The sequence below is a fragment of the Neolamprologus brichardi genome, chromosome 1, assembly GCF_056152115.1.
Source record: "Neolamprologus brichardi isolate AB-2024 chromosome 1, ASM5615211v1, whole genome shotgun sequence".
Classification (NCBI taxonomy): domain Eukaryota; kingdom Metazoa; phylum Chordata; class Actinopteri; order Cichliformes; family Cichlidae; genus Neolamprologus; species Neolamprologus brichardi.
This window is the reverse complement of record NC_142104.1, coordinates 11,955,235-11,979,975: the sequence shown is the minus strand read 5'-3', so window position 1 is coordinate 11,979,975 and position 24,741 is coordinate 11,955,235. Positions and strand designations below refer to the sequence as shown.

Here is a 24,741-nt window from a genome sequence, read left to right as displayed (position 1 = left end):
GTGAAATCAACTATTTATACTGTCTGGATTCAACTTCTGTTCCTCTGGTCGTTACTATTACTTCCTTCTCCTAACAATACAGAGAGTAGTCACTTTACTAAAATGTTGGTTTTTTTTTTAATTATTTAATTCGTTTATTCGGTGCTGCACTAAAACATTTTTTAGTGCAGCACAACAGGATTTGAGTTTGAGCGTCCACCAGATGGATTTTTTTTTTGTGAACCCTTGTTGTTTAAGTGGAGGAGCACTGGAGAGACAGCAGGATATCTTATTTATGAAAATGTGTCTGCACGTGAAAGGAGGGACTGCCATTTACATTTCCCTGTCACGCTCCTGACCTCCGGCACAGACATTCAGGGGAGGAAAAAAATAAAACATGACAACATTTAATAAACACTTTTATTTAAAAAAGCAAAATAAATTAGAAACAATGTAAAAATATAATTTGGAGGAATTTTATTTTATTTCCCAGGAGTAATCTATTTGTATTCAGAATGGTCCCTGCTTTTTGGTAAGTTGACAAAGAAATGTTTTATCTAGCACCGTTGGATGGGAGTACAGAACAGCGTTGCTGATCTTGCAAAAATTATACAGTTCATATGAATTCAGGACAAACAGCAGAATGCAGTGTACTGGTTTCATATAAATACAATATATTAAATTTTACATTTTACTCTGGAATGCCTCTATACCATAAAAAAGAGAGGGGCAGAGGATCATGAAATCAAAATCTGAAGCCTTTTACCTTCACTGCAAAAAAAAAATAAAAATAAAAAAATCAGCCAGGATATGTAAACTGATCTCACTCACTGCAACATTTCCAAAGGCATTCAAATTGGTTTTACAATCTTTAGGGGCAAGCGACGAATGTCAGTTTTAAGGGGCTCTGAGACTGTGCAAACGTTACAGTAACATCGTGAAATAACGTTCTTTCACTACAGAGGGCCCGTTTTGCAGAGTGGTCGCCGGACGTTGTCCAACGTTTACGAAATCGTGCCGAATAATTTTAAAATATGAGGATGCATCAAGTGTGGAGAATGCCAGCTAGCGCACCAAGAGGAAGGTAAGCCCAGCAAGGCCGACACCGGCGGCAGCAAACAGCGCTTTCTTCATGGATGAGTCCTGGCTCACTTCTCTGGCACTGCGGGAGAACTTACAGAAGCCTTCCTACAAGAAGACAAACAGAAACAACATGTTCAGTATAATTACGAGTGCTGCTTCCAGTTATCCCCCCCCGTTTTAGAGAAAGCAGCTACACCTCTGCACCCCCCCCCCACACACACACACACAAAGCCTGTATATAAAAGATGGAGGTAGCCACCACGCTGTAAACAATTGGTTTGTTAAGTCTTGTTATGAGCAATACTGCTGGGTCTTTACCTGACAGTACAAAGGAACTGCTGTTGTGATTTGTCGCTATATAAACAAACCTAAACTGAAGCCTCGAGCTGAGCGTTTTCACCATCTTTATGTTTTTAAAGCAGACACAACAAACAAGGTGCAGATCTGTCTGCCAAACCACACACCATTGAGCACACCTGGATTTAACCTCCTTTTAACTCTCGGAATTACCAAAATTTACAAAATGAACTCCATGTTGAATAGTGCGGGTTTAAAAGCACGTCCGTGTCACTGGTTTACTGGTCAGACATCCAACTTTAATACCATCTACATCATTTCATTTGTTAATGTTTTATGATGATTGTTATGGTACATTAAAACTAAAACTAGGTGTGAAAACTAGAACAACTTGAATCAGGAGGCTTTGCGATGTTTGTGACACAAAATTTACCAGCTGCATCAATTTTGTTCTGGCTAAATGTTGAAGGGTATGAAGGCCAAAGTCTTCAAAATCGATTCATTTTTGTTTGTTTGTTTCCCCAGGAACAAAGAGGACATAAAAAAATGTATAAAATATATATGTATTTTTAATCTATTGGCTGATTTGTTTTTGCCTAAGTATCAATGTCGACCCCAAATTCCTATTATGTTAATTATGAACAAATTTAGGCATAAACAATGATAAATATTGGCTACTGCCATCAGTAGAAGTCATCTTAATTGTTTGGGCTGATATCAGTACATCTTTGTGTATAAAACTCAAATAAATGTACAACAACAAAAGTAGTATGTTGGAATTTGAATTTTCAATATTTAAAATTGTTTGTATTGATTTCTTGTCAAGTGGGCTCTGGTCAGATCTTATTTTATCATTTGTTTTTATTTTATTGTGGCTTCGAGTTTTGTTTTTTTGGCTTTGTTTTAATGAGCAATAATAATCTTGATCAGTGCATCCCCAGCATTAAAAACAGGGAAAGTCCTACAGCTGCATCTCTCCATCGTGTTTTCAGACTGAAGACATACATTCTGACCAGCGAGTGCACCTGCTCTCAGCTCCAGGTGTTCTCGCTGCCCGACAGCTGCTTGTTTTTCTAGTCATACCACGCTAACTTTCAATACAGCTAAAGCCAAACTCAACACACACACACACACACACACACACACACACACACACACACACACACACACACACACACACTTTGACTGTTACTACAAAAAGTCCATCTGGCTGTGTCTGTTGAAACCAGCTGCCAGCCAAAGAAAGGAGGGGTGTGTGTGTGGGTGTGTGTGTGTTGGGTAAGCCCATTCATAAAAGCCAGCATCTGATGTTCAGTTGAGGCTTTTGGGACTCAGCCAGAGGGCATTATAGTTCACGTTTTTCCAGTAAATAAGCAGCCTCCCAGCAGGTTTAACCCTGCTAAGTCATCATCTGTGATCACCCTAACCTTCTGCTACTGGAACATGTTTTATATTTTTCTCTTTTTTTTTTAAATTGTTCCTCTAAGTCTAATCCTTCTAAGTTGCCTTAATTACCTTTTTTCTCCACTTTAAAATCTTTTAGATTTCTTGGCTAGACAAACTTTTTTTTACCTACCACCATTATTGAGATCTTGTTGTTTTAGCATAAATTCCCCAGCATGTTGTCTACAATTACTTTGTAATTCCCAGAATCACAGCAGTCTCAACACTCATTGTGATGCCAAACAAAGTAATAAACAAGGCAGAATCTAAGAGAATTGTCCCTGGTTGTATCTTATGGCATAAACCTAAACAACAGTGATCCTATCAGACTGGTGATTTCCAGTGACAGTAATTCAAAGAAAAACAAAACACAAAAATCCCCCAGACAACTACCACTTTGAATCCACTGTTTTGCTCTTGACATAATCAAAGCCTCCCTTATCTTCAGTTTTTGTGTTGACTCAGTTTCAGGGAACACCTACCCATCCATCATTATCCAACAGCCAGTCTTTCTTCTCTTCTCCCAGGTAATCAGCTATGGTCTCTGCCAGCCTTCTGCAGCTCATGGGCTCCTGTCCCAGTTCCTGCTGTTGACCAGGGTCCAGCCCCGGCTTCTGCTCCAGGATCTTTCTGGCCAGCACTCCAGTAAAGGCGAAAAGAGAAACAACCCTCCCCCAGTTCAAGTGTCCATCTCCAACCAGCTCCTTCATCACCTTTCTGAGGCTGAGGCAGTGGTCCGGTCCACACTGCACCAGGAAGGTCTGAGCGAGGTTGTCGAAGCGAGCTTGGTGCTGTCTTTCGATGTCCCAGCCTAGACGCCTCATGGCAGCGGCTGATTCGCTGGGAGGTGGAGGGGCTTGATGTGGACTCGTGCAGCAAAAGGACAGGTAGTCCTCGGCCAAAACCAGGGTCTCTTTCCACAGCCCACAGAATTTCATTTTCTACAAGTGAGGGAAAAAGAAGACGAGCTTAAGGAACTTGCCAATCGAGACACTGAACTACTATGAAGAACAAATGCTGATGATCTGGTTTTATCATCAGTAAATCTGCCGACTGCTTCCTAAACTGTGTGTTTGGTTCTGTATAATTAACAACTACAAAGCCTCGCTGTTATCCCAACCCTGGATAACTGGGAGGGTTATATCAGGAAGGGCATCTGATCTGCCTTGCTGTGGCAACTCCCTTGAGAAATATGGAAGCAACTGAAAGTACCTTCTTCATTTGAAAAGTGAAAATGTGACACTGGTTTTTCCCAGCATTTAAAACAAGGTGCTAACACCCACCTTCTGCCAAAGGGAAACAAACACAATTATTTTTTTTTTGATTTAAAAAAATGTGTATAAAAGCTACCAAAAATTATGGTAAAATGACTCAAACAACCACGATGACATGGTCAAATTACCAAACTGTCTTCTTTGTATTGTATTCCCTCTCTGTACTACAGTAACTAAACGGTTTTAAAGCCTTTTAGCTCTGAACTGATGTCATATAAATAATGAATACTGGCTGCTGACATCTCCCAGAGTCATCTTAACTGATTACAGTCTCTGTATAAAACCTAAATGTAAAATTATGAAGGCAAAATCCTTTAGCTTTTGCCTCCAGCTACCTCAATCGTGTGATTAACAACAGACGGTCTTTCAAACTAGTTTCATCAGCTTTGCTTTTGCACCCGCAGCTGTTTTCATATTAACACCGGCCAACCTAACGTAAGGGTTTTTCCATTCTCGACATAAAAATGCGTAAAAGTCAAACACTATGACCTGTGAGTCGGCTTCGGTTTCCGCGTCAGGTGTCGTTAAACGCAGGCAAAGAGAAACTGTGGTGTTAGCAGAGTATTTCCGTAGGCTGTGCTGCGGTTTAGCGTTAGCTTTCTGTTAACGGAAGCCACAGCGATGCTGAAGACGCTCAGCTATCTCCACTTAAAGAGTAACGAACAGACACGCAGATCAAACAGATTGTAGTTTGGGAGTGGGGTCACTTTACATGACCGTTTACTGTAGCAGCTAGCCGTCGGCCGGGTTGTTGGCTTTAGCTTCGCTGAGTAATCGTTGATCTGTCACCAGAGCAATGGAGGACACAAAGGAGCGCTCGCGGACGGAGAGCGAGCTCAGCTACGACAGCCACGTCTACGCAGTAAAAGCCGGTTTAAACCGACCAAAAAAAGACACCCCAGTGTGGACATTTTCCTGTATCTCTCTAACAAGACACAAATCAGCTAAATAAACACGTTTTTCTTAAATATATTAAACAAAGACTCACCCTCCCAGCGATATCAGACTGCTCTCTGCACATACAGACGGCGGAAGGAGAGCGTCGGTACAGTTCAGTCTTCCCTTCAGCTGATGCAGAATGTGTGACTCCGCCTCTCGACATGATTTTTGTGCTGGGAACGTCGTGTGGACTGTGGAAAGAAGACACCACCGTCACGGAATAACCAGCGGAAGTGTGGTCATGGTTTGGTGTGGTACAAAAAAGGGTGACAAATAATCCATAAATCATTGTTTTACGTTAAGTAGTTGTCATGAAAGATGTCTTTGTGCCTGGGTATTTTTTAAATTTACATTGCCACAAATGAAGACTATAAATACAATGTAGAAAGTTATTGTAAACCCCCCCCCCCAAAAAACTGGATGGTTAACTTGTTTGGTGTTGTGTTTTACCAGACGAGGAAAGACTTGACATGATCAGAACATAAAAGGATCATTCTACAATTCGGGGACAATTTAGGCTTTAAAATGTTGTTTGTTTGTTTTTTAATTAACCCTATATTTTAACATTTTCTGCTGTCCGTTAAGAAACTCAAATAATAAACCACCAAAAAATTAGGCATCAAAGTGATATTTTTTTTTGAGATGCCATACTACAGAACCTGAAAAAGGAGAGTTTAAAAATATAGTTTAATATAATCTTGACCGTTAATTTAAAGGAAGTTACCATCATACTAAATACTCAGTTTTAGATAAAACTTGTTTTATATCAAAGTTTGAAAACAAGCTAGCACAAATTAACATGGATGAATAGATATATAATCTAGCATTATTTATCATAATTTGCATAAGTGTATAATACTTGTTTTATATGCATGGTAACAGGGTGTGTAGATAGCAGTGTTACAAATCAGTGCGATCAGTAAGTATCTGTGTTTTCTCAGAGAAAGGTTGAGCTGAAGGTAAATAAACAAGTGTAGTTATATAAATAAAGGAAAGAAACTGAATTTAATATGTCTTCTGGACACCAAGTATTACAAACTATGCCAAAGAGAACTGACCTCAGAGAACTGCCACTAGCACATGACTTATGTCACTTCCTTTTTCCAAGTTTTTTCTCTTCTGTTTCCCAACTAGATAGGTTTCATTAACAGAAGTCCACAAGTGTTGTGGGACATAACTTGCAGTATATAATTACTGTTCTTTAAAGTATATTGATGATTAAAATATCACTTAACAATTGTAAAAGACATGTCAACAAAATTTAAAAAAAAAGAAAGAAGTGGATTTATAGTTTATTTTAACTGTTATACTTAACATGCAATTTGGTTATCAAGAAGGACACAGGGCTATATTTCTTCTCCAGTGTATGGATTTTCAGGGAGTCCAGGACTTCTGACTTGTAGCTTTCAATTATTAATCATTTACTAGTAGGGACTTAAAAGAGGGGGATTTAATGTCTATCAGAGAGATCAGCAAGTAAAAAAATTAACAATTTTACTTTTTGGTGAAGTCAAGGATGTTATATTGTTCTCTCTTCAAGGTGTACGCCCTATAGCTTACGCATTACTTCTTAGATGCAATAGACAGTGGGTGTTGTCCATTGTGTCTAAAAAAAAAAACAATGGACATCTCTGCACAGGCTCTTTAAAAATTGGTATGTCCTCTGAGCTTTCACCTTCCTGCTCTAACGTCTGGAGCTCCTCCATGTCATCTGCTGACAGCACGAAATCTTTCTTTCTTTCAAGAATTCTGTGAAAATTCCTTTCTGCATCACTCAGTCCTCTGCCTCCTGAAGTGTGGGCAGTGGTTGAAAACAGGAGTTGGTAAATCCTGCTCTCCACCAAATAAAATATTATAACATTTCTGAAATCCTATGAAATGGAAGTCATGAGTCTCATTGGACTTTTTGGACCCTTGTTGACATAAAATGTGGAAGCTGCAGTCCCCGTCATTAAAAAAAAGTCAATGTTGTCTGTTAGTCAAACCCCCCTCATTATGCTGTCATTAAAAATCCCAGGATATCATAAACTGTGATGAAACTGTGATGACACAGAGGTCACAAAACTCATTTTCCTTAGCTTGGTTTGTCTTTTGGCTTAAAAAGTCCAGGTAAATCTAATTTTGAAATCAAGGATTAATTCAGTTAATTCTTAACATTTCCCACGGCTCAGAAAGTAAACTTGCGGTTTATGGACATTTTTTTTCGCCACTAAACAGTGACATCTGTTACTCGTTCCAAATCCATGATCAGCATGAGGAAGTGAAACATACAGAGGATATGCATATAATCACTATGATGATAAACTCAGTGTTAATTTTAGGGACTTTCACTTCATGGTAATACCCGTTGTATGCTTGTCCTTCAATCTCCGTATCACCTTCCCTACATCACGGCCTTTCTCTGTCTACACTGGTGTTTCCCCCTGGGTGATTCCCATTATAAATTTATGACAATCTGAATGCAGGCAAGCAACGAAAGTGAAAAAAATACACATAAAACAGAGCAACCTAATCCCCAGAGTGCATGTTTTCTATGACATAAGTTCAATCATCTGAAATGCAAAGTTAGTGGCTTTCGGAGAAGGTCGGTGTCACAGAAACACAGTGATGCAGCTGTTATGTTATTAAAGTTGGATGCTGCCCTTCCTACAGCAGAAACAGCAGAAAACAGCAGAAACAGCAGAAAACAAAAAAAAACCCCTCCTGTGCTGTACTGACTGCACTTAGTGGCATTGTGGTAAACATGTCACTAGATACATAAAGTGATGATGTGGATAGAGGTGGCCGACCTTTGACCTTTGTTTAGAAAAAACAGAGACGTGTAAGAAAGGCATCAACAATGCTTTGAGGTCACAGACTGAACAAACAGTAGAGGGTCATGACATGAAAAGTCAATGAGCGTCTCCCACCTGACACCCTCAGAATCAGCTTATTCTTTGTCTCTTAGGCTATTTAATGAATTCATGCAAGGCTTTGATGCATAAACTTGGAGGGATGGATAAAAATTTGGGGCTTTTTGATTCATTTGATATTTCTCAGAATTTGAGCCCTTCTAATAAGCACAGGAGATTACCACAGGGCGATTTTATATGGAAACAATATGTTTGCTTCCTTCAGGGGAATAACGTCACTGTTACAAAATGCTGTTTAAACGTTATCGTTCTGACGTAAAAGTTCATTTTTTTTCTTCCAACATTATGTACACTTTACATCATCGTGGACCTTTTCACATGCTTCCTGCATTACAGCATTTGTTTTCCTACCATACAGAGAACCATTGTTCACCCTTCATCGTCATAGTCCATGAAAATCAAATATCAGAAACAGGAACTCAAAAGAGATGTGCGTATCTAGAAATGCCTCGATAATAAAAAAAACCAAACAAACTACCAGATGAAAATTTAACTTAACAGTTTTAACTGGGATTCCAATAAGAAAGGAAACCCAACTTTACAAAGTTGACCTTTTTTATAAGACCATAAAAAAGCTTCCATGTGTGCTTATTGTTTTACTTAGCAAGTGAGTCAGGAATGTTACATTCAAAATAAAATATATATTTGGCTTTCACATACCAATACCAACCAGTAACTTAAAGTTAAAGTAACTAAAGTTAGTGTATCTTTTTTGGTGAGATGGTTAACATTTTTTTGTTCTGTGTATTTCTTTATTATTTTCTGTGGTGTTTATTTTGGTCAAATCCAGATATAAAAGCGTTGCAGTTTAGATGGAGTTGTTTAAAAAGGGTAGATGTGCTAAGCTAAAACTATAGCTTTCACATTTTTAGTCAGTAGCTTGTGTTATTTTCCAGCTGTTTTTGCAGTTTGTATGACACTAAAGATAAGATTTAGCACTATGTTAAAATTTCAAACATCCTGTCAGCATTAGTAATGTCCTGCTTTGAGTCCCCTCTAGCATACGTTTTGCTTCCCATTTACTTTTTTGATATATGGTCACCTTAATCACAAACAAAGTCAAGTGTTGAATCTTTTTTTTATCTCCATATCCTCTGCAGAGCCAGACAGTTTTATGTTTACTGTGGATCAGTTACGTAATTCAACAAGCTCAGTACCTGTTAACTGATTATCAGACAATCATAAAATGTCTGGTATGTGGAAAAAAATAAGGTAAATAAAACAGACAATATAAATCAACTGCATTCAAACAGATTGTGTACTATAAAGCAATCTGGCATGGTATGTGAGTAGTAATAATTGTGATAACAAGTACCCGACTGAAATAGTCCAACAAGGTTTGAGAATTCAAACAAAATCCTGTCCTGATCTTTAGCACAGGGAACCAATATCTTTTTCTTTCAGGAACTGTTATGAAATCATTCATTAATTTATATGAAAAAAACAAAAACAAACAGCAAAAAAAAAAAAGCCAACAAAAACCTCAGTTTTACTGAGCTTTTCATTGCTGCACTACCCTCTTTCTGCTGGGATACAGTGTAAACGCCCCCTAGTGCCACTAAATGGAACCAAAGAAGACCACATTTTCTTCTGTCTACTACCCCCTTCTCATTTTCTCTCTACTAACTTTCCCAAAAATCATACTTGGGGGTTTAAATGCTTCAGTGATTTCACCAATTATAACCTTGCAATAAAAGGTTTGTCAGATCTCTGCTTATTTACATCTCTCCCCTTCCCAGAACAGAAGAAATGCAAATTTCAGCCACTGGAACCGAATCTAGGTCATCCTAAATGCCGGGAGGCTGAAGTTGAATGCAGCTTGAAAGGCACAATCAGTTAAAATGAGGGGATTTACAAAAGTCTTTACATGCTGCTGTATGCTTTGTTAAGCCATATCAGGTCAACCTTATATGGGTTGGCATTTGCATCTTTAGAGTGCGGTTAGACATGAGTGCATTAAAAGGATATATATAGTATCCTGTGTGTCAAGTAGGGGCCAGGGTAGAAGTGGCTGTAGCCTACATGAAAATTTATATTTTTTCCACAATAAAATATGCATTTTGAAATAAGAAAACTGAGGTTCTATTCAAATTTATTTTCTTGTGTTTAATCATGACATCAGCTACAGCAAAATACCAAAAAAGTAGAGACAATATACACAACACATTTAACAGCATGTGCAACTACAGCTTCTTAAGAAAAGCGACAGTGGGCATTATTTACATGACAATCGGTAATAGTGTTTGCAGTATGACACATAAGTTTGATCATGCAGATGATTTCTAAAGGTTATTTGGTTCTTTACAGGAATACATATTTCACACTATGTTAAAAAATAACATATTTATTTAGCATCAGTCATCAGGGTAACAATAACAAAGACTGGGAATACCAACTTCTGCTTAAACAAATATCCACTTTATAGATATTATTGAATATTTTGATTCAGAGACGTCTGAGGGCTTGGCTGACTGAAGGTTTCTTCAATACACACCTGAAGTAGTGCTAATATTTCAGGCTGGGCTTTGGGATTATTGGCCACCAAATGTAGATACCTTTGTTGGAAACTACCACGATAAAAACTCTAGGCCCAAACCTGCATGAGACAGAAGTGCAGAGTTAAAAACATACATTTTTATGTCTGTAGCTACATTAAAACAATAAATTAACCAGCCACTTTATTAGATACCCATTCAACTACTCGTTAACACATATATCTAATCGGCCAATCACCTGGCAGCAACATTTAGGCATGTAGACATGCTTTGACCAAGCACTGGAATGGGGAAGAAAGATGATTTAAGTCTGAGTATTTCAGAAACTGCTGATTTATTGGGACTTTCAACAGAATCATATCAATAGTTTACTGACAAAGGTCCAGAAGAGAAAATATCCAGTGATCAGCAGTTTTCTGGATGAAAATCCCTTGTTAATAGGTCATAGGAGAATGGTCAGACTACTTCCAGCTGATAGGAAGTTAACACTAACTCAAATAATAACTTGAAAAAGAGTATCTTTGAGTGCAAATATGATGAGCCTTGAAGCAGATGGGCTACCGAATGCCACTCCTGTCATCTAAGGACCGACAACTGAGACTACAATTTGACCAAACTTGGAAAAATGTTGCCTGGTTTGATGAGCCTTAATTTCTGTTAGCTGGTGCGATCAGAATTTAGCATAAATAACATGAAACCATGGATCCATCCTGACTCGTTTCAACAGTTCAGGTTGCTGGTGATGGTGTGACAGTGTTTAGGATATTTTCTTGGCACATTTTGTGTCCCTCGCTATCAACTGAATATCATTTAAGCACCACAACTTAACCTGAGTTTTCTTGCTGACTATGTCCACCTCTTTATAACTACAGTGTACCCATCTTTTGATAGTTACTTCTAGCAGGATAACACACCATGTTACAAAGCTCAAATCATCTCACAAAGAATTAAAGACGTTCTGAGAGCAAACGAATGTCCAATCCAGTATTAGCAAGGTGTGCCTAATAAAGTGGCTAGTGAATTTATAAAATGACTCATTCACTAACGGAACATGAAGTATATTTTTAAATTAAAAAGCCACAGTAAATTCCAAAACAAGCCTACTGTTTACCCAAAACAAGAGTTTTATAAAACGGGAAATATAATTTGATCCTGTTGAGAAACTCCAGCTCACCCGTAAAGTGCTATCCCAGGAAGCTGAACAGAGCGCTGTGCCATCAGGTGACACTCTCACTCTGCTAACACGGTTCTCGTGACCAAACAATATGGTGGCACGAGTGCCCTTCAAAACATCCCATACATTGATAGTGTAGTCATTATAACCAGCGAAGAGCAGACGGCCTGAGGGTGGAAGAAAGAGAAAGATATGGTGGAGACATAGATGAAAAGGAAGTGGGAAAACCAGGGAAGCAGGCACTCACAAATTATAAGGTGAAATTCCCTTTGAATCTAAATTTGAGACAGAACAGAGAACCAAAGCGTTCTCAAGCTTTCGTGAGCCAAAACGTACTGAACACATTTGTTACAGCAATTTAAAGAGTGTTTGACTGACTCCTCACCGCTCAGAGAGAAGTCACAGGTGGAAGCACCAAATATGATGCTGTCCTTCTGGTAGACGGCCACTTCACGGTCAGCTCTCAAGTCATAGAAACGGCACTTTGGAAAACCAGAAAACATAGAAACAACCAGTATGTAAAAACATACCACGGTGGTTATTCCAGTAAATGGCCTACAGTGCAGATTATCAGAGTAAATCACAGCAACGAGGCTGAGGTTGCTTTTAGAGCTAAACTGATGTTGGCGTTGTTCCTGCCACGCCGTAATTAAGGTGACCAATCAAATTACAGTGAGACAGGAAAAATAATGAACACTTAACCTAAATCCAACCTGAGAGGTAGCATAAAACTAAACATGTTTCATGACACAGAATACACATCTCTGTACATGTACATGGGACAACTGTTAGTTAAATGTAACACATGTTTAACGTTTGTAAAAGGACCTTCTTTGTCTCAAAAAAAAAAAAAAAAACTCCCTCAAAAGGCAATTTAAAGATGACAAAAGGAAATTCGAAATTGGAAAATGAGTCAGCTAAGTTTAAAAAAACAATCTCAACAACGACTATTGTTCAGAGACAATAACTCCAGTCTCCCAAGGGAAATGGATCCATTAATCTGGGACAATCTGCTCTTTATTGTGACCTCGTTGCACTTTATATTATCTCGGCTGACGTCTTAAAGTCTTCCTGCTTTAAGGTATTTCTGCCAGAAAGCACTGAAGGAAAATTTCTTCCATCAATGGCTTTTTCCTTTTGTCTCAGCCACTTGTCTGCTAATATAAAACCTAATGTAGTTGTACAATTTTATCCAGGTGTAAGCTTTGAACCACAGTTCAGAGTATCAGTGCAGTCCTGCTTTCTTCCAAAAACATAAAGTCTCTCAGGCTTTGCAGGTTTAAGGAGGAATCATTTCATCCCAGTCCCAGCTTGTGTCCCAGTTTGTTTTAGAAAGAATTTTACGGATGACAATAAGTCTTTATACTAAGGTAATTAATCGATAATAACAATTTTACATCTTAATAAGTCTAAATAAGTGCTGATAATAAGATTACAAACACTCATAATACCTTACAGGATTTGTATGTTTTTTTTGTTACTTTAATGATATTACCACATTTTTTAAAATGTATTTAATAACAGTTAACTATGCACTTTAAAACTGACCTATACATTTTTTTCCTAGAAATACCTTATTAAGGGTAATAAAGCTATTAATAACTAATGTGCTTTTTAAAACTTTGGGTGTCTGGCTTGAGTACTACATGATGTCGAGATTGAAAAAATGTGACTAAAAACAACCTAAAGTACAATATTTTAGTGCAATAACATCTCAATGTCTTTTGTTGTCATTGCTTTTAGTCTCTTATTGATAGTTCTGTATTGATTTTCTGCATTTGGTATGTTTCTGTTTTTTACTTCTATTTTAATCATCATCCTTAAGGTTAAGCTTATACTCATTTTTATCTTGTTTTGTACTCTTAATGTATCTATTCTGTAGCGTTGCTTTTAAAGCACCTTTATAATAAATAAAACTATTAATGTTGTTATAAATGCCTTGATAAGAAAAAGCGAATCACAGAGTTCACAATAAAGCTTAATGATGTTCCAAAAATAAATCAGAGGAAGCTCTGTGACTCAATATTACTGCTCCACGCAGGAACTGAGACAGTCATTTAGGTATCGTATCACTGATGGCACAGAGTGACATGAGCTCATCAAAACAAACAGATGAGCAGGTCACATGACAGGACTCACCGTCGCATCATCAGAGGCAGATGCAAATGCATCTCCACTGGGGTAGTACCTATGCACAAGTAGACAAAAGCAGGTTTAGAAATGATGCGGTAATAATGTACTTTCCATTGAAGAGGAAATTGACAGATTCTGTTTTTAATTTAAGCTTTTCTTTTGAAGTAAGTAAATTATTTTGGTGCAGGATCTGCATCACAGAGCTCAGTCTGTATGACACAAACAAGTCTTCTAAATGAAAAATGTGTTGGTTTCTCAATACTCTCCTTTTGTTCACACACTCAAAAAATATCTATAAGAAAATACAAAAATGTAAAAATAATGTCTCAGAAATAAATTAAAACTATTATATTTATTTTTTTATTATTATTTTTTTGTTTTTCTCTCAACATCAAAAGGCAGCAGCTGTCTTCACTCAATGTGTAAACATATGTGGTTTTGCTCTTCGTGGATTTTGATTTATTCAATTTGCTCCCTTTGGCTACAGCTTTTTAATGTCTGTCAAAGAAATGATCCATTTTTCATTTGTAAAATCAAGAAACTGTGATTCACTTAAGCTTTTTAAAAGAGTAGGACCCACTTCACGCAGTTGATGTCAGACTCGTGGCTCTCGAAAGATTGAATGTTCTGTCCAGAGCGCATGTCCCACACATTGGCCTTCATATCACAGCCCTGACAACACAAACACACACATACAGATAAACAGACACACACAGGCGCACAAAGAAAATACTGTTGTTCTCCAGTAAAATCCCAGTTTCTTCATCATAGTTCAATGAAAACCAAACATAAAGAAGTGAATTACAGGGTTTCCCCTGAAGAAGACCACATGAATCTCAAACCAATCCACAGAATATTTCTCTCTATCTCTCTTTCGCTCTCACCCCAGAGACAAAAGTGTTTCCAGTCTCAGATGGGGCGAGGTCCAGGGACAGGACATCAGCTGTGTGACCGTGGAAACTCTGCAGCAGCTGCCCGCTCTCCACATCCCACAATGCACATGTGCCATCGCCACTGGAGGTCAGGAGCTAGCAGACACAAACGTACAGAGATACATGAATATAAGAACAAGGCCGTGCATCTTCTTTATATATACAACACTTTTTATCACTCATGTCTGTTTGTTTAACTCTCAAGCAACCCAACTACTTTAGCAGCTAAAATGATAAGCATCATTTATGACCCAATCATATTTTATGGAAACTTGAACTAAAAGCACAAATTGCAGAAACTAAATAATTTAGACAATTGCCATTTTACAAAACAATTTTTTTTAACTCAAAGGTATATTTCAGTGAATTGTGTAGTACAATTGTGTATTTTTACATGCTAGTATAATTTTAACACCAAAATATGACACCATCGTCAGTGTGTTTTTTCCATCCTGTTCTAACTATACACAAAGCTCTGATTGTTGATGTGTAATATTATAAAACACTGAAATATAACTAAATGTTAGCAGTTAAAAATAAATACAGTCCTTTCCGCAGCATTGGGGAGTTCCTGTAAAAACTTTTCGGAGAAGCAGATTGAAGTAATCATGGCATGAAACGTCACAAAGGCACGTTCCAATATCTGATTGAGGTTAGAAATGTTTTTTAGGGAAATGTTTTTAAATATCTTTGCCCAATCGAGAACCTTGAAGCCAGTGAAACCCAGACCATAGAAACTAAACAAAAAGGAAGCTTAGAAATATTAAAATAGTTTGGAAATCCAAGCTTGGCTGAAACTGGGATACACAACGGAACAATGATCCCAAGCACACCAGCGAATCTACAGCAGAATGGCTGAAAAATAAAATAATCAAGGTGCTGTCCTTGCAGCACCTTGATTATTTTTGATTTTTTTTTTTGCTGCGAAATGTGGTTCTAAAAGCTACTGAGTCATGAGGTGTCCTGTGACAGCAGCCATTTTCACATGACCGTTAACTCTAGCACTTGATTAATTCAGAGAAGTGAAGGTTTCCTTACCCTAAACACCCACACAGACATATGATTAGTGGTTTTATCTTTGCTGGGTTTTTTTCCTCCTTCTTTAAAAGTATTTTTAGCTGCTTGGTTTCATTTCTCAGTTCAATTACGTAGAAATGAAACAGATAATACACTAGATAGTGTGCTCCTAATCATTACGGAATTATGGTCAAATAAAGTACTTTTTCAAATTAAGTGTTCGGCTTGTTTTATTCTGCTTTTATAGATGGATCGCTCTGAGGGGTTGTCAGTTAATTTGCCAGGAAATCTGATCTAAAGAGGGACCTTTTGGTATTTATTAGTCAAGGCAGGGTTTTTTTTATAGCACAGTTCAAGCACAAGATAAATCAAAGGGCTTTACATAAACATTAAAAGGACATTAATAATAAAAACCTAAAAAAAATAAATACATGAATGAAATAAAATTAAAAACGAAACAAAATATCGAGAAACCGTCATCAGAATACATAAAGTGAGTTGCATATGATACAAACAGGCAACGTGGGGAAGAAGAGTACATCCTCTCTGTTACAAAAGCTCTTACTATGTATCTGAATACAAAGAAGCAGACAAAATGTCAACAAATCCTCTGATGAAAACAGATTACGGGCACTTAGAGACACATGCAGACATCTGAGGTCCCTGCCGGCTGGTGGATTAGAGAGCTCCTGCTGGATGACCCCAGGCACAGAAAACACCACACATCCTGCCTGCACCAAGCGGTAACTCCAGTTTCAACACGAATATAATTATCAGTAAGCCACAATTACTCCCACACACAGATGGAAATCTCAGCGATCTGACGGAGAGCCTTTGCATCACTTTACGCACCACCAGCCTGATCTTAAAACTTCCATGGTTGGTTCGTTATTACTCAGTGAAACCACACAACAGCACCAGCTGAAAACCTGAGCTAACACACGCATATACGAAAATACTACATGATCAAAGCATGTAATCTAGACTTTAAGGGATTTTAAAGCTGTTCAATTGAGTCTCCTACACACTGCTGCAGTAAAATATACAGGAACTTAAAAAATATAAAGACTGGCATGCATGACAGTGTGTTGAAGGGAGAAAAAAGATGACAGACAGGAAGACGACATGCATGTGTGTATTTTTGTGTCAAATGTTCTGCCCTCAAGTCACTGTGCTCCACTCTTCTTTAGATAAAAGCCACTCAGTGTCTATTAATACACCCATGAGAGAGGATCATACCCCCCCCCTCGTCTCTTTCCGGCCCCTCCTCATCCCTGCCACCCATCTCCTTTCTCCTTTCCTCCTCTGCCCTCATTTTACCTCCACTCCCACTGTGTTCCTGTGCCTCACCGAGGGCCAAAGTGAAGTAAATTATTAATGCCAAATATTTCAGGTCGTCTCCTTCATGTTCCCTTTTTGATTCTCTTCCTCTCCCTATCTGTATTTCCTGCTGGGGTAAACGCAGAAAAGACCCCTAACTTTCAACATATGGAAGCCAGTATTTAAAAGAAAAATGAAGAAGATAACCGTCACTATTTCTTGAAACAACAAGACTGATTAGATGTAATGAAGGAAGGATGGAGGTGGAAGGGAAACATTCATACGATGAGCGGCTTGATCGGGTAATTATGCCATGTTTTTTCTTTATATTTAGCAGTGCTACAAAAGCTTTTCTCGCTATCATGGCTCAAAGTAAAGAAAAATCCTTGTTGCACTCGTTGGCTGCATTGAATATGCTACCATGTACTTCTACTGGCTATTTGAGAAGCCTGGATTGGGCCTGGAGGACCACATCCCCTAGAAGCTCCACCAGCTGATGCGCCGCTCACCTGCATGTCAGAGTTGGTGAAGGAGCAGCCTGACACATAGTTGGTGTGCATAGCAACCGACTTCTTCTTCGCAGCCAAGTTCTCATTTTTGTCCAGAGACAACGGGATCACTGAGCACTTGTTATCCAGCCCACTTTGGGAGAAAGCAAATGTTCAGTAATGGGTTTCACCCCAGTTACAGCGACAAAGTAGTCACCGATAACCATTCATGATTAAACACACCTACCCGCATGCTATAGCACAGCCTGAGGGGGCATAAGCACACGCCAGCACCCACGTGCACGGCAGGGGAACTCCATGCTCCTGTGGGGAACAGAGAACGTCATAAACACACATACGCACAGAAAAAAAAAAAAGTTATTATGGTTAAGAAAAACACATATCTTCTTTTTAAACATAAAAACAAGCAAGGCAGCTTGTGCACAGCTGTGGTTTAATCTGGATGTGGTGTGTATTAATGAGGATTAAATTCAGTGTACTTATGCTTCCTCGTCACGAGGCATAACGGCTAGAAAAGCTGAATCCTGGCTATCATTTAAGGCCGGACACATACACTGAGTGATTATGGGGGACAGATGGATAGATAATATTTAAATTCATATTTCCATATAGTCGTGTCAAGTCCTCTTTCTCTCTCTTTGAGGATATGGATGGCCCACTCACACCCTCAACACCAGCACATATGGTGATGGAACAGGCATCTGAGCATTCAGAGGAAGAGAAAAATCACTCAGACTTACAGAGTGGACCACCGGGGGAGGTTATACGGGGCTATTGGGAAGAAGAGGCCTATTCATTTATCTCCCCTAAAGACACAGTTTACCTTCTTTGGGACGGAGACTGATTCTGATCTTTTTTTATGTTGAGGGAAATTATTAAGGTAGACTAAAAACATGAGCATTAGCATTAATGCAAGAGCATTAATGGTGCTGTAACAGTATGCATTATATGTTATATTTACTCAAAAAATTAAACTTGTTATTTTTAAACTTGGGACAAAATTCCTGTAATGTAATTTTTGCTGCAACTTGAGATGACACAATTTGGACTGAAGCGTGAAAGATTCACAGCAGCAGATTGACATATTTTGCAGGCCCCTGACGTAAAATGTTCCTCTTTTCCTTTCCAGAAATTTGCAAGGAGAGGAAAAGCACATAATGTTTCCAAGTTCCCAAATTTCATAGACATGAAATTCATAGTTTTTTTGTAATTTTGCAAGAATAATAAAAAAGACACTAATTCAAGGAATTCTTACACATACAAAAACGCCACATAAAGGTTTACACACCTTATTAAGAGTGAATGCATCCCAGACGATCACTTTTCCGTCCTAAAATAGAGAAATGAAGTATTTTAATGGAAAAATAAACGCACAAAAACAAATAGGACAACACAGAATAACAGACACACTGTTGTGTCATAGAAACAACACAATATTTATCTTTAGATACTACATCTTGTGTATGGATGGATGTATGTGTGTGTGAGCAGGTGCATACCTGTGATGAGCTGACCATGCGTCGCTTATCTTTGCACCAGTCCATACACAGCACCTTGTTCCCGTGACCCTTCAGTACACGTCTGGTCTTTATGGAGAGAGCACTCAACACCTCAACCTTCTCTGCCACCTGGTGCACTGAGGTGTAAAACACACACACACACATGCACAATTCACCAGTGAAAAGGAAGTGAAAACATTAGTGAAACAAGTGGTTTTTATGAATGTAGAAATCTGTGCATTTTGCTGTTTTTTCTAACAATTTCATAATCAAAATAATCTTTATCTAAAAAAAGATAAAGATATTTTTTATATTTCTCAACTGCTAATGCTCTGTTGTTGTACATTTCACTTAAATGCACATTAGCCTGTTATTAAATATCAATGATCTGATGCTCTCACTCTGCCAGTGAACATCACTGTCGATAGGCAATGCTTTTATCAGATAGATATTTAGTAAACTTGGCTTTCAAAACTGCTGTCATGTAATGTTTTTGTAGTTCAAATATGCTTGTTATTAGATCATTGCTAGCTCTGCCAGTAAATTAGAGCATTAGTAGGCATAACGCTAAAGAGTTTGTCCTTGCAGGTGCACTGTTGTCTCTGCATGCCAGCTTCATAGACTGGAGCCCTAAATTATTATATATAAAGGCAGTTGTAACATTCAAGTGAAAAAAAAAAACCCATTAATAATTCTGATCTGTTAAATAAAGTTTTTCATTCACCAGCACTTTTAACTAACAGCCGTATATTTCCAGTGTTTTCTATACCAGATTTATTCATGATCAAATATCTAGTGCCCCCCCCCCCCCCCCTCTTTTTTTAAGGTTCCCACCCTTTGCCCCTCAATTAAAATAACAAATCCTGGAAACGCCCCTGCACGCTGCCTTCCTCCTCACCCTGTCAAAACCTCTCCTCTGCCACCCCATGTAAAATTTCAGAGACAAGTCCGACAGCTGGCAGCTGCATATTTTAAGCAGATAAGAAAATGTTTCATTAGAAAACGAGAAGCAGAGTGCTTGAAGCTCGTTTTGCTGTTTGTTTAATTCATCACTTACACTCCACGTCGTTCAGCTTGTTTCGCTCCTCCTCCAGCTTCTTCTTCAGAGTCTCGCTCTCCCTCTTCAGTGACTCCAGGGTTTCCCCTTTTTGGAGCCCCTGACAAGCCATCTTCGAGAGCGGAGAAAAGAGGAGAGCAGAGGGAGGAAGGGAGCGGGAAACAAGGGAGAATTGGGAGAAGCGGGTGGTTGGCGGTTAGAGGTTTGTTTAAATAGTCCTCGAGCGCGACTGTGATGCTGTTGCGCGTGCTGCACTCCGCTGCTCTGCTCAGCCTCCTCCCCCTCTCTGCTCCCTGCACCGCTGTTCACCGGGTGCTCCTCAGTCTCCACCTTTTGTCTTATTCCCACATTTCAGTTATGGCATGAGAGCTGCTTTCAAAACACGTTGTTATTTAACATAAAAATGTATGCAAGAAAATTTTATATGAGAAAATATTAAGATGTTTAAATAGTGATGCGGCATTATATATGAGAAAGCTGACACTCAATCTTCAGTTTAAGTTTGTGGGACAATTCTGAAAAAGGTAGGTCTAAATCCTATTTTGAGTTTTTAGCTTTTCATCAGTTTTTTTCTGGAAAATGTTAATTAAAGTTAATTTAGACAGTCCTTCAAAATATTTAGTTTTCTATTTTATAATTATATTAAAATATCTATAAAAAAAATAGGAAGTATATTATACATAATTCTGACTATATAAACTGCTATTGTAAATAGGCAGGGTGCAGGGGCGTTTCAAGGATTTGTTGGTGTATCCAAACACCTGCTTATAAAAAATAAAATTAAAAACCATCAGAATCTTAGAAAATCTTGTTATAGCCTCTATTTGTCTTTATATATTATTTACTGAAATGTCTGCAGAGGGACCAACTCAGTCACAGAAGGTCAGGCAGTCTGCAAACGAGTGGCCACGAACAAAGAAGTGATTCAATATTTAAAGCTTGATTCTCACACATACACGCTGGCTGGAGTCTAACAGAATGAAGCCAGATTGACCTAAACACAGATGCAAGATGCATAAACCAGAGCTGCTCTGCTCGCCTTGAGGCACATGCAAAGGGTCACTGCTTATACACTCCCATTTACGTTAACCTGTGTGCAGACAAACAAAGCTTTCACAGTAAAACAAAGAACAGAGTAAAACAGTTACAGCTTTTATTTTTCTACTACACTTCTCAGCGCCAGTGCTGGAAGTGAGTCGCTCTTCTTGCATCACTTTGCCACTACTGGAGATTCCAGGCTCTGGTTTCCTAGGTAACCCTTTACCATATTGCCGCCCTGTACCACCCTGACACATGGCTCAGTGGTTCGCTTCGCTCTTACTGATGCTAAAAAAAGTTTTATATTTCTTTTAGTTTGTTTATTATATTCTCTCTGGAGACCTCATCTTTCAGGCTGCTTTTAAATAAAAGGTTAAATGGGTAAAATTATTACTGGTCAGTTTGTTCCCTGCGCCATCTTTAGGTAATAAATGGTATTACATGAAAGTATAGCCCAGCCCTTGTTTAACTTTGCCTGATGTCTCTTCAGCACAATAAAGAGATTTCTATGACTTAAGCTCAGAGCAGCTGTTTCTTCACATTCTGTTAATAGCTTTTTAGTAGAATTTAATGAGTGGTGGTGATGATTGTGCACTATAACTTCAATGAATTTAATCATTGTTTTTATTTATTAAACGAAGTTTACTTTAAACCCATAGCGGTACCACCTATACATTCTTGTAACAACAGCAGCAGCACACATAAAGCTTGATGAACTAGCTAGCAGGTGATGATACAACATGTCTAAACATGCTTCAGTTTCAATACTGTGCCATGTTGATAGTGATTAACGTGTTTGTGTGTCCTTTTCTGCAAGTGAATATCAAATAAAATTGACAATTTTTCCCACACTGGCCATTCAAATGTTATTTAACATAATCATTACATCAAACCTGAATAGAATCAAAGTAAGCAGTTTGATCCTTTGTTACAGATCTATTGTTTGTTTAATTGAAGCAGATATGTTAATATTATGTAAAGTACATGTTAGGAAGTGTATTTCTGTCCTTGTTTGGAGATGTTCACAGGGGACACTGGTGTCAAGTGAGCTGAGAGCCACTTCCTGTGTGTGTGTGTGTATATGTCAAAAGGTGCTGATGAGCGATGGGTCATTAGTTCAACAGATGCTGCACAAACTGTGAGTGTCTTCAAACTAAAGATGTACCTCACATGTAGAAGCACGTCCTGATTTTACCACTAACCCTAACACTAAGCCACAGGAAGAAATATATATTTTTAAAAAACAGCAAGAAAATTGTTTTACAGACAAGTGCAAATAATTTGTTTACACCCATCTGCTACTACAGCTTTAATATTGTGATAAAATTAAAATGCATATTAGAATAGTAGCATTTTTTGCCAGCATGGAAGTACAGTAACTTGGACAGGTGAGCTAACCTGGTTTCCACCTGTCAAAACTACGAACACTGGCATTTAGCTGTGTAAAGTGAATAATTTCAAAGTAATACAATGGTTTTGATATTTAACAAAAAAATCTCCAGTTCATCTGCAGAATGAGGCAACTAAATTAATAAAATGGAGCAAGCTACCAAGCTCAAAACCAGAGCTAAACAGTATTTATGTGTTCCCTAAATGCAGATAATACTTGACTCACACATTTTTTATATTTAAAGGGGACTAGCAGAATATCTGCCTTCAGATATGCAAGGTTGTAGCATTCATGTTAGTGATGCTGGAGGCAACGAGCATTAGTGACAAAAACATCCTGCAGCACTGTTGAGCATACCAAGCTGTCCATATTATCCCTCGATTGGTGATTTAGGAATACTGGCATTTTTTGCCAGTATTGCAGAAACAGACGTCTCATCATGTGAATGTTGTTAGGTGGTAGCTGCTCAAGTATAACGCTTTTAAATCAGGGACAGAGGACTTTTACATCTATGCTTATGACATCTACACATGACATCTATGCTTATGTTCAACTTAATAAATTTAGTAGACATGGTTGATTAGATTAAAGGCTATTTGCCGGCCCTGAAGGGCGAAGACCTTTTCTCTAAAAACAACAACCTTCTGTTAGAAAATGTTGACTGCTTAGGTATAAATTTGTTGCACAATCATAAGATTACTTACATAAATGCAGTATCAGCTTTTAAATTAGGCTACATCTTGTTAATTGGTATGCATTGCATGAGCCAATAATGAATGATTATGTTATAAACATGGACTCGGGCTGTTTTTATATAATCGTAATGAATAATTCGAGACTGCCACAACAATCGTAAGTGGTGCATGCTCTGTTGTATTTCAGGTAAACAGCAGTACACACTCATTGCAATCATTCACAATGGTATTCATTAGCATAATGCTGCCTTTTGTTTGATTTTTGAGGGGAGATGTAGCAATGAAAATGAAAGGAGAACATTACCATTTCCACACAGAGGGAGCAGTAGTTGGTGGCCTCGTTCTTAATGTAGATGTTCATCAGAGGACTCGGTTTACTGCAGCTGTCGCAGGGGCCAAAAGTGGCCGCCACGAAAGTCTGGTCACACATGGCTGCAGAGGATCACCAGCACACCTGCAGAAACCCACAAGACACACACATAAAGATGACTTTAATCATCAGGATTACATGTTGGAGGGTTTTCTTTGTGGCTCTTCTGGTTTCGTTTCTCAGCTCTGACACTTGTCTTGTTTTGCGTTTGTGTGTGTGGAGCTGTACAGAAGATAAGCAGCTGGTAATCTACTCCAGCCTGATCCTTTTCTGAGGAGAGAAGCTATTCTGGGAACCACACACATCCAGCAACACAGTGTTCACAGCAATGCATGATAAAGGACTTCCAAATTTGAACTAAATATGGTCATCCAAAATATGGATCAACATTTTATCATTTCCCTACACAATTATATACATTTAAACTGAAACATGAACAGTTTCCCTCATTTATAATGAATTATCATTTCATGTCATTGGCTTTCCATGACAGTATAACTCATATAATGTGTAAATAATGTATATATAGAACAGCATAGTGTCATATTGGTAGATTGCATTGAGAAGTTTGCACGCAAACTCAAAAAAGTTAGTTTTCATTTGAACTTCTTACTGTCCTTTGATATGTGATGTAATCACGTGTCAACTTTCTGTTTAAGTTGTCCTCATATGATCTTTTGTATCCAGTGTCTTAATCATTTGGATACATTTAAATACCGAACACGGTCTTTGATGATTTTATCTAAACTGCAGAGTCCCAAACATCTAAAACACCAGCTTCCAGTCAGTTCACACAGATAGCTGCCATATCAACAAATAACAATAAATCTTACCTTACAAAATACTTTTTCCCCTCTGTAGAGCAGGTGCTTGTCTCTGGAGATGGAGGTTTTCTAGTGAAGAGGATTGTCAGTGAGGGACAGAGAGGGAATGGTAAGCTTCTTAGTGAAGCATTTAAGCCCCAGCTTTTACCGCCATGCTTTATACACTCCTGCAGCATTACCTGTAAGGCCTGGGAGGTTACTTTTACTGTGTAACCCCAGTGCATTAGTCTTTTGGATCACCACCAGCTGCACAATTACTTTATGGCACCAATTTACCAGTTATAAGCACAACCGAATTTGCAGAGGTTTTACAGAAAAAGTGAAAACATTTCTGTGGGTGAAAATGTCTCATTAATGTCAG

At 38.3% G+C, this 24,741-nt stretch overlaps 2 protein-coding genes across 3 annotated transcripts; both read right to left on the bottom strand.

Moving 5' to 3' along the window:
• Nucleotides 1-381: 381 nt before the first annotated feature.
• bcl2l10 (BCL2 like 10) lies at nt 382-5,196 on the bottom strand. 2 transcript variants are annotated; one of them, XM_006779831.3, is made up of 3 exons: nt 5,065-5,196; nt 3,285-3,743; nt 382-1,167 (listed from the first exon to the last, which is right to left on the bottom strand). In XM_006779831.3, exons 1-3 carry the CDS (start codon nt 5,176-5,178, stop codon nt 1,045-1,047), a joined length of 696 nt encoding a protein of 231 aa, XP_006779894.1. In that variant the 5' UTR covers nt 5,179-5,196; the 3' UTR covers nt 382-1,044. The 2 variants fall into 2 exon arrangements, with proteins under 2 accessions (XP_006779894.1, XP_006779895.1); XM_006779832.3 differs by lacking the exon at nt 5,065-5,196 and adding an exon at nt 4,566-4,884.
• A 4,806-nt stretch (nt 5,197-10,002) lies between these two features.
• gnb5b (guanine nucleotide binding protein (G protein), beta 5b) lies at nt 10,003-24,523 on the bottom strand. The gene is made up of 13 exons (XM_006779829.2): nt 24,390-24,523; nt 23,491-23,640; nt 20,064-20,175; nt 19,007-19,143; nt 18,796-18,837; nt 17,734-17,810; nt 17,508-17,640; nt 14,614-14,757; nt 14,310-14,401; nt 13,736-13,784; nt 11,982-12,078; nt 11,597-11,763; nt 10,003-10,523 (listed from the first exon to the last, which is right to left on the bottom strand). The coding sequence occupies exons 2-13, from the start codon at nt 23,614-23,616 to the stop codon at nt 10,512-10,514; spliced, it is 1,188 nt and encodes a 395-aa protein (XP_006779892.1). The 5' UTR covers nt 23,617-23,640; nt 24,390-24,523; the 3' UTR covers nt 10,003-10,511.
• Between the last annotated feature and the right edge of the window lie 218 nt (nt 24,524-24,741).

Bases quoted from the DNA above. Each gene is read 5' to 3' on its own strand.
- bcl2l10 (XM_006779831.3), bottom strand. From the start codon at position 5,178: ATGTCGAGAGGCGGAGTCACACATTCTGCATCAGCTGAAGGGAAGACT. The intron at 3,744-5,064 runs GTGAGTCTTTGT...CCTCACTTGTAG, and splicing joins AGTCTGATATCGCTGGGAGG to AAAATGAAATTCTGTGGGCT. The intron at 1,168-3,284 runs GTAGGTGTTCCC...GTCTTCTTGTAG, and splicing joins TGTTGGATAATGATGGATGG to GAAGGCTTCTGTAAGTTCTC.
- gnb5b (XM_006779829.2), bottom strand. From the start codon at position 23,616: ATGTGTGACCAGACTTTCGTGGCGGCCACTTTTGGCCCCTGCGACAGC. The intron at 19,144-20,063 runs GTAAGTGATGAA...TTTACACCTCAG, and splicing joins CAAGCTGAACGACGTGGAGT to TGCACCAGGTGGCAGAGAAG. The intron at 17,641-17,733 runs GTAGGTGTGTTT...TTTCTCCCAAAG, and splicing joins GGCTGTGCTATAGCATGCGG to TGGGCTGGATAACAAGTGCT.